This window comes from Pinus tabuliformis, chromosome 7, assembly GCF_031772625.1.
Source record: "Pinus tabuliformis cultivar Carrire ecotype Pingquan chromosome 7, CPIR1, whole genome shotgun sequence".
NCBI classification, from domain to species: domain Eukaryota; kingdom Viridiplantae; phylum Streptophyta; class Pinopsida; order Pinales; family Pinaceae; genus Pinus; species Pinus tabuliformis.
The window spans coordinates 286,204,247-286,214,169 of NC_142293.1; the positions used below are offsets into that span (position 1 = coordinate 286,204,247).

The following is a 9,923-nucleotide window of genomic DNA, read 5'->3' on the forward strand; positions in this document are numbered from 1 at the left end:
TGCGTATTTTACACTTTGGTTTTCTATTATAGCCTTAAAACTCATTCAACAGTGTGAATTTTTCAGATTTATTTTTGAGGAACTATACCCAAAATTTCCTACTAAAATTAGCAATAAATTTTAGAGAATAAAAGCTTTTGCTAATGGATTGAGTTTGCATCGGTCCACATATATCGATTCAAACAAGTTCATAGAGCTAGTGTGGAGGATAAAGCTAAGATGGCATAACCCTACATGCACAACCTCATATTGACTGACATGAACTTCTGGGATCCATATTCTAGGATGGGGGATGTACAGTAATGGAATTGGCCTCTTGGCTTACCCATGAGGAGGCAAGGGTTGAAGAGGAAGAAAGGGTAATCTCTAGAGAAAATAATGAGCCCCTATGGGTCAAAGCATATTTGAGGGCCCCTCACCTTACTATCAGCAACCATAGGATCATCTTTGAGGATCCCAAATTGGCACCACTCTACATAGAGAAGAAGGAGCAAGGAATCTTGCAATTTGATGACAATTTCAAAGTGGTAGGGACTAAGGGCTTGCAGGTTTGTGATGCAGGAGCATAAGGCTTGAAGAAAAATTCAAAGAATTATTCCAAAAATACAAAAAAATCTGCAGGCAAAGGAGTGGGATCCTTTAGCCATCAATTTCCATGTTTTCCTAGTTAAGCATAGAGCTAGAATATAGGATTTGATCATGATGTAATAAATTCTAGTTAGTTAGCTATAATGGAGATTCTCGAGGAGGATGCCTCACAGAACAGATAGGATTAATAAATTTTAGTCTTTGAATTAGGATCTGGTTGTTAGGATGAACCAATACTTATGTAACTTTCATGCTATTGTAAAGGGATTTTGACGGTTGAAGAAATTTGGCTTCCTTGGAGCGAATTCAGTAGATTTCGAAGATTTAGTTCTGTGTATGTGAATGATAAATTCTCTGTCAAATCCCAAAGGATAATCTCCTTCGAAATATCTGTGTTGGTCAATCCCGGAGGTAATTTGACCTCTGAAATCTTCCTGTGCATCATTAGCATACCAATTTGTCTCTGAAATTTAGAATTTATGCATAATCGGTGTATTTTTGTATCGCTTTCTTCTTAAGTCTTTTAACAGCACGATTGACCTAGTTTCCCATCTAATGCTTTGATAAAGCCCGCAATAGTAATTTGTATGTTTTACTCTTATCGGCGCTCCTTTGTTTTCAGTTTATATATCATTTTAAAGTCCCGCAAGCAAACTTTTAGTTTACACTAAGAAACAGCGAAAACATAGAATGGATTCAAAATCCGGACTTGAAATCTTATAAAGGGTGGCTTATATCCATATCAGGTACGTAAGGATATTGGATCGGTGCTTTAGAGCGGACAGAGCCTGGCTTGGAGGATTGTGACTATGCGATATGCAATTTAATTGTGACCGTTGGATCGTGATCAATCGCAACCATTGGATTGGCAGAGTATAATATCGTGTCACTTTGATCGGCGCATTGCATAACTATTCACATCACAAATAGTTATCGCATCGCAAGTTTTAAGCGGAAGGAGACTAGCGGGGAGGCATTGAACATGTCGATTGCAATTGCTGATAAGTGCCATAGTTATATCGCATCGGGGAAATGCAGACAACGAAGCGCCGATAGTGTTGTTCTATTTCTCATGGAATAACCCATGGATAGTGTATTTTGCATGTTAACGCATTTCTTTTGGGAAACAGGGCCGATAGTGTTAAGTGCCTCTGTTGTGAAATTGTGCCCAATAATGAAGGTTTGGGCTATTAATAAGGGTTGACTAAGGGTGTCTTAAGACAAATATCTATTGTGGTGCCTTATATCTATTGGTTGGGGGAGTCTTTCCTTGGGCAGGGGACCTCATAAAGAATCTATCCATTGTGTAGAGGGTGTAAAGAGGGTGGGTGTAGAGGGAAGACCCGGATTTTCTGGGTGTGGGTGTAAGACCCGGCTTTGTGTGTTTATTTTGCTTGGTGTGGGAAGACCCGGATTCATGCTGTGTGGATGGTACAGTTCTATAGCAGTGATGGATTGGTTATAGCAGCCAAAAAGGAAAAAATTAATTAAACAGTCAGTTTAGAAATAGATGATTGATACTCCAGTTGAGAAAGACGAAGGGATTCCGCCAAAATTAGAGGAAGCTGTATCAGGGTTTGAACATTTGTCAATCACGCTTGTAACCAGATTGCCATCAGTTTGTCAAAGGATATGGAATTCATTACCACATAGCTTGCAAATAAGAAAATACCACTTTCTAGAGGGACTAAGGAATGCCTTGGAGAAGACACCCTTATACAAGAGGATAGTTCAAAGATTGAAGGCCAATTGGATTGGGCTCAAGTTCATACCTCATTTGTTGTTAGGGCCACAAGAAAGGAAAGAAAATATTGAAGAGCAACAAGAGTGTACAAAAATAGACAAAAAAGTAAGGTTCCACCCTCAAGATGGCACTTCTTCAAAGATATCTTGGGAGATTCGTTAAGCCACCAGGGCTATGCATGACATGGAATTAAGTGGCTAAGTTTCTCTAAGGGTGAGCAACACCTTCAGTAGGGGGTGATGATGGTCCTCATTAATAGGTATATAACAACGTCCATATGACCATCCTTCAATGTATATTTACCTCTTTCCTCTCATTTGATAACATATTTTTTACTAACATTTGTTTATTAGGGAGACTAAATGACGTTTCTCATATAATGTGGCCTAACATGATTAATGTGCAGGAAAAGAGTGCCTTTAATATTATAGATATATTGGAGGAAACTGGAGAAGATGTAGGAGGCTTTTCCCCTGTATTTACTCGCCTACAACTTGACTTGCTCCCTATATTTACTCACCCACATTTCGATGATCTACTAACAGCTAACGCACTCAAGAAATGTGAGGATCTTAGGGAGTTGGATTCACCATATTAGGGATTTTGGAGGGAAACAATCCTCTTTCCAAGGAGGCTACCCCTCAGTCATTTTTGTATAAATAAGGAAGGCCAAGGGCTCAATAGGATTCGAACTTTTGGAGAAGATGAAGACTACTAGGAGCTAGGAATTTGTACTTGTCATTTTCATTCCTTTCATCATGTATTTGAGCATTGTTTTATACTAACGAGAAGCCTTTTGTTATCCTACATCCAAGTTTTCTTTAGAGGGTTGAGTCCCCTTGCGTTAGGGCCCAACCCAAAGGTTCCAACCTCTCTCCTTTTGTAATATATTCATGCATTTTCTTCACTCGCAGTAGTTCCTTTCCTTTCTAGCAGAATTTATTTATGGGAATTTTTTTGTGTAGGTATTTCAATCACCTCTCTTGTGGGAAGTGTGGTTGGAGAATATTGTGTTGGAAAGCCTAAAAGATATAGTTATTTTCTTTCTACAGTTGTTAGATCTTTGATTAGCCTTCTTTTTGCATCCAGGTTTTTTACAAATTGGTAATTAGTTTAGCAGATTTCTTTAAGCATAGGAAGCATAATATCTTGTGGTTGTAGGTCTTGTGTAGAGACTACAAGATAGATTTTCTTTGAATACAATTGTAAGATCTTGCATAAAATTCAACTCATCCTTTCTTTGTTATTTCAATTTTCTGCAATTTGCACTGTTCACATGCTCTAGGTGTTTGGAAATATTAAGTAACTTTTGTGGTTTGCAAGTCATACTATTTACTACAGGGTACAATATTGTCATTTGCACTCCTCATCATACTACCACCTCCTTTCTTTCCCCCTTAACAACTCCTTCAAAACATTGTTCATTGAGAGTTCATTTTTGGTTTGTTAAAGGCCACCATGTGCATTTCTCCTCATTCAAGAGGGGACCCTAAGGGGTACTAAGTTTGGAAAGGACCTCATAATACCTTCTTCTACATTCCATTACCCTTTCCCACCTTTAGATCTCCTTTTTAGCCCTCAAAATACTCATAGATTCAATCCTGTAGCAAAACAAGGCAATCTTATAGCATCCTGTAGCAATCTTGTAGCATCATGTAGCACTATGTAGAATCTCTCCAAACTTGACCAGAATTGTCCTTAAAGCTTGATTTTTTTCATCCTAGCCCTTAATAATCACCCTTAGGCTTTGAAACCATGATCGAGGAAGAACACATATCACTTATGACTTACCTTTCTACCACTGTAATTCATTTTTGCAATTAGGGTTAGTAAATAGGTAGATGAATTGGATAGGACAGTGGTGATTTACATTATTACTTTATGAGGCACTTAATGAACTTCGTTGATAGGATATAATCTCTCTTGAATGCGGTGATTGAAGGTTGATTTCATGAGCTTTACTTCATGGGAGTTAGATTAGGTCACATTTCTTTGTTTTATGCTTATTAAGCTAGGGCTTCCATTTCAAGCATTGTTGTTTATTATGCATAGACTAGGTTTCCCTTTGATGCAAAATTTACATTTGTGCAAGTAGAGTAGCCTTTACATTTTTGCAAAGTAGAGTATCAATTCCATTCTTGCAAGTAGATTAGAATTTTCCTTTTATGCAATATCTTTTTCTTGCAAATTTAGATTCAGTTGATAGAGTGGTTTTTGTATACCTTGGTTTGGTTTATTGCCTCAGAGTAACTTGAGTAGAGCTTAACCTACTAAGCATATAACATTGTTACCTCTTAAGATTGTATGAACCCTAGGTTGATAAATAAAGCTGGTAGCCTTGGGAGTTGCAACATTCTTCTTGCAATATTAAGGCTCATCAGTGCTAGCTTAATGGAAGAGCACCTACCTTGTAAGCATGAGCTTGGTGGTTCAATTTTATCGTGTCCTAACATGAATTAATCACTGGAAAAACAAAAAGATTCATATTCTATATTTTGTTTCTAAAGAGTATTTTTTATTGTGTCTAGAGAGACAATAATTGAGATTAAACACATATTGTCTCTATAGAGGCAATATGTCTTTAATAGTAGATTCTATATTTTGTTTCTAAAGAGTATTTTTTATTGTGTCTAGAGAGACAATAATTGAGATTAAACACATATTGTCTCTATAGAGGCAATATGTCTTTAATAGTAGTTATAGTCTCTTGAGAGACAAAATGAATTGACTCTTATTAGACAATAATACTTGTGTTCTATATTGTCTTTATAAAGACAATAATTTGAGACACTCACTTAAACATATTTAAGACAATTTAATTTTTTTTTTTTTACAAGTTACTCAAAAATGGTCACAAATATTGTTTTAAAGATCTCCTTTGTGTAATAATGTGTAGAGTATCCAAATCGACTAGTAATAAAAATTAAGATAAATTTATTTTATAATTTTTAATTATTAAAAAAAATTATATAAATTAATAATACATTTTTTCCATAAACCCTCTCCACCAAGTTTTTCATATAAATTTATTTTATTATCTTTAATTATTATGATAAAATAATAGTACCCCACTATCAGCCCGGTGGAAAGAATTACTGAAAAGAAAATGATATTATTAATTAAACTTAATAATAATTTGTGCCATAAACACTCTCCACCAAGTTTTTCATATGAATTTATTTTATAATCTTAAATTATTATGGTAAAATAATATTTTTTTATATTATAAATTAGAATGCTATTTTAGATGACATATTTCTTTTGTATAATGCATTTCATTAAGTGCGCATTGGGATCCATTAGAAAACCTTTGCTGAAACTTTATTTTTAAGGCGTTGGATTTCGGTAAGGTTGTAAACAATGCAGCATTGATAGATTGTATAATCCATGGCCGCTGTGCACAGCAATTCCAGCGGAAGAAATCATGTGCGTAGTGCGCACGCTGCTCATATCGGTCTTCATAATCTTAACAAAATTTCCATTATTTTCAAACCATCGTAATACACAAAATGTGTTTAAACACTGTTAGAAAGATACATCTAAGTAGGGCAGAAAATTTGAAGGTTAACATGAGACGGCCTTTCAAATTTCTGGTTACAACTATATGTCCATATGCATGGAACACATTAACAGAAAAAAGACTGCAGCCATATCTATATGCATATACGAACAGAAAAAAGACTGCAACTATATCTATATGCATATAAGAACAGAAAAAAGATGGACTATCTAAAAACTAAGCACAACACAGCTAGATTTAGTGCACTTTCTCTCCCCAGTGATCATCATGTGATTTTCCTCTTCTGAACTCGAAGGAGATGTATATAATTAAACCTTATTTCATTTTCACTGAGAAAGTCGTTGGCGGATCTGTAAGTCCCTGCCATCTCTGAAGCAGCTTTTGGCTTTTTCTGATGTCCAACACTTTAAGGGTCTTCACCTCCTTTATCGTATCCATACATTGTCCTTGTAACATCGGACACGAACTCAACGAACTCAATTCCACATATTGCAACGATGGAAGACTATGAAAGTCCTTGCTCAAGTATAGCCGTCTCAATGAAGAAAGCTTTGAGATTGATTCCGGTAACTTCCGTAGCTTGGGGCACTTTTCAATAGTTAGGATTGACATCTGATTTAAGTCACCCAAATCTGTGGGTAATTCTTCGAAACCATCACAATCAGTTATTTGCAACTCTCGCAGACATTTAAGGGAAGCAAACCCTTTGGGGAGTTTTGTCAAGTGTTTCAATTCGAAAAATTTCAGGACTCTCAAATTTTGGAGGCCGTGAAGACGCAGTGAACAGCTTCTGAATTGATCGGAATACAACTTTCCATTCAATCTTAATCGTTTCATTGTGGACGGCATCTGCAACAGTGGAAGGTTGGAATGTTTAAAAAGGACTCTTAGGCCTATCCCAGAGGGATTAAAAAAAAAAAGTGGACCCTCACGAAGTTACCCATTTATTGTTTAAAAATGATTAAAAGAAAATTAAAATATGAAACCAACTTGCCTGTGATAAATTCAAATCCTCCGGTTCCTAAGAAAATTAAAATATGAAACCAACTTGCCTGTGATAAATTCAAATCCTCCGGTTCCTGAGGTGAGTAACTTAAGTAAGTCAGCTTTTTAAATGTTGACACATTAGATGGAAGAGGGTTCACGCCTGCATCCAAGTATATCAACTCGAGGAAATTTTTATTATAATCGCCTTCCACTTTTAAATTTTGCAATGCAAGAATTCTTAAAGACCACGCTACTTGATCTAGCTTTTTGGCCGGTATAGGCTCCCGGCCTTGGTCTGTTGTGAACCAGAGACCTTTTATGCCCTGTATGGATACCATTAGTGAACATCCATTTTATAATTAAGAAGGAAATATAGATAATAAATTCTTTGTCGGTTGTGAACTAATTATGTACCTTCGTATCTAACTGTGAAATTTCATTTGCATCCATGATCCTCGTTCCCTTTGACTTCTCAAGACCAATTATCAAGAAGACCTCGTGGACGGTTACCCTGGAGTTGCGGTCTTTAATCAAGAGCCCCTTCTTTTGCAGCCTGTCCAGTGTAGAAATTCCCACAATATCCGCCAGTGGCTGCCAGTACCATCCATCGAAAAATGAGCAGATATCCAGAAATGGATCTTTTAAATCCTCTACCATATTTATGTCGAGTCGATCCAGTGGATCGAATATTTGACCACTCCAGTTTTCACGCTCCTCTTTGAATATGCGATAAGCTTCCTTCTTCTCATCTTCTGCTCCCAAAAATTGTCCTATTACTTTCAAAATTAACGGAACTCCCTTAGCAGTTTCTAGTATTTCATCCATTACACTCTTCTCTATTTTTTGTGTACACCCCAAGCTCTGTTACAAGTTTCTTTGATTTTGAAGAGGAAATAGGCAGCAGCTCATGGAATTTACACGATATGTCGTGTCCTAAAACAGTATCAATACCTTTGTCACGTGCAGTTATGAGTAACCTCAGTTTCTTTGCCTGGTCCAAAGTGGACCGTAAGCACGAACCACTTCTCCTTTAAGCTTAGCCAACTGATCCTTGTTTGCAACAAAATATATATATATATATATATATATATATATATATATATATATATTGTTTGCAACAATCTGCTTTGATAATGTTATCCTATTGTTTGCAACAAAATATATATATATATATAAAGTAGATGCCATCCATGTAGCAAGTGGGAGATATGAAATATTTAGAATATACTCACATGGAAATCATGGAGGACTCCGGGATAGTACAACACAAAATGGAGACGTGCAGGATGAGTTGTCTCGATTCTTGGAATAGCCATTGTCAGTATTTGACCAGGAACCTGGTGAGGCCATACTTTAGCGTTCTAAACACCGCACCGTTGAAAGAATATTTCACACAAACTTATCCATCCTAGCGAGTAAGAAAATATTTGAAAGTGGGTAATTTTAGTGGAGCTGTAATACGCACCCAGCCAGACTTTGGAGGCGTCATCCTCTCGGAGAAGGACTTATTAATTTTCAAGACCAATGAATTTGGATTGGCATCAGACTTTTGCGGATCCTGGAATAAATGAACGAATCATCGAGTCTCGAACGTTAGAGTTGGAAAGAATAGGATCAGAAATTAAATCACAAGTAGTTAACAAACAAATATAGCTGGAAATACCTGTATGAGTTGTATCTGCTGCGATATGTGCTCGATTTGGCTATCCAGAAACTCAACCGTAATTTCTTTGACACCTGCTTCAGAGATAGCCTCTTCCAATATGCCCTTGATGAGACTGGGAAGGGAATCCTCTTTGGTCCGAGCGGCACAGTCGTTGGTATTATCAACGCTAGAAGGTTGCGGAGCCTTATTTCCATCTTTACCATTACCCTTAACATGAGGGTGTCCACTCGTAGAGGAAAGCTGAGAGCTGAGGAGCCTTATTGTCATTTTTATCTTCACCCTTAACATGAGAGTGTTCACTAGTAGAAGTAGGCTGGGCAGCCTTATTGTCATCTTTACTCTTACCCTTAACATGAGAGTGTCCACTAGTAGAAGAAGGCTGGGGAGCTTTATTGTCATCTTTACCCTTAACATGAGAGTGTCCACTAGTAGAAGAAGGCTAGTGAGCCTTATTGTCATCTTTACCCTTACCCTTAACATGAGACTGTCCACTCTTAGAAGAAGGCTAGGGAGCCTTATTGTCATATTTACCCTTCTCCATAACTTGGGAGTGTCCACTAGTAGAAGAAGGCTGGGGAGCCTTATTGTCATCTTTACCCTTACCCTTAACATGAGAGTGTCCACTAGTAGAAGAAGGCTAGGCAGCCTTATTGTCATCTTTACCCTTACCCTTGACATGAGAGTGTCCACTAGTAGAAGAAGGCTAGGGAGCCTTACTGTCATCTTTACCCTTACCCTTAACATGAGAGTGTCCACTAGTAGAAGAAGGCTGGGGACAGTCTTGTCATCTTTACCCTTAACATGAGGGTGTCCACTAGTAGAAGGCCGTTGGGGAGCCTTATTGTCATCTTTACCCTTACCCTTAACATGAGAGTGTCCACTAGTAGAAGAACGCTGGGGAGCCTTATTGTCATCTTTACCCTTATCTGTAGCCTAAGAGTGTCCACTAGTAGAAGAAGGTTGGGGAGCCTTATTGTCATCTTTACCCTTATCTGTAGCTGAGAGTGTCCACTAGTAGAAGAAGGTTGGGGAGCCTTATTGTCATCTTTACCCTTACCCTTAACATGAGAGTGTCCACTAGTAGAAGAAGCTTGTGGAGCCTTATTGCCATCTTTACCCTTATTCGTAACCTGAGAGTGTCCACTAGTAGAAGAAGGTTGGGGAGCCTTATTGTCATCTTTACCCTTACCCTTAACATGAGAGTGTCCACTAGTAGAAGAAGACTGTGGAGCCTTATTGTCATCTTTACCCTTATTCGTAACCTGAGAGTGCCCACTAGTAGAAGGCGGCTGGGGAGCCTTATTGTCATCTTTACCCTTACCCTTAACATGAGACTGTCCACTGGTAGAAAAAGGCTGGGGAGTCTTCTTGTGATCTTTACCCTTACCCGTAACATGAGAGTGTCCACTAATAAAAAA

At 37.6% G+C, this 9,923-nt stretch overlaps 1 protein-coding gene across 2 annotated transcripts; it reads right to left on the bottom strand.

The window, feature by feature from the left end:
* Positions 1 to 5,804: 5,804 nt before the first annotated feature.
* On the bottom strand, positions 5,805 to 9,249 carry LOC149246986 (uncharacterized). Of its 2 annotated transcripts, XM_089458092.1 has the most exons (6): positions 8,503 to 9,249; positions 8,305 to 8,397; positions 8,072 to 8,176; positions 7,254 to 7,430; positions 6,905 to 7,162; positions 5,805 to 6,701 (listed from the first exon to the last, which is right to left on the bottom strand). In XM_089458092.1, exons 1-6 carry the CDS (start codon positions 9,247 to 9,249, stop codon positions 6,168 to 6,170), a joined length of 1,914 nt encoding a protein of 637 aa, XP_089314218.1. In that variant the 3' UTR covers positions 5,805 to 6,167. The 2 variants fall into 2 exon arrangements, with proteins under 2 accessions (XP_089314218.1, XP_089314219.1); XM_089458093.1 differs by having other exon boundaries at positions 7,254 to 7,772; positions 8,072 to 8,397; positions 8,503 to 8,558.
* Between the last annotated feature and the right edge of the window lie 674 nt (positions 9,250 to 9,923).

Excerpts from the sequence above, each read along its gene's own strand:
- LOC149246986 (XM_089458092.1), bottom strand. The coding sequence starts at position 9,249 with ATGTTAAGGGTAAGGGTAAAGATGACAGTAAGGCTCCCTAGCCTTCTT. Across the intron at positions 7,431-8,071 it reads GAGTCCTCCATGATTTCCAT|CCACTGGCGGATATTGTGGG; the intron begins GTGAGTATATTC and ends TGGTACTGGCAG. Across the intron at positions 7,163-7,253 it reads TTTCACAGTTAGATACGAAG|GGCATAAAAGGTCTCTGGTT; the intron begins GTACATAATTAG and ends GTATCCATACAG.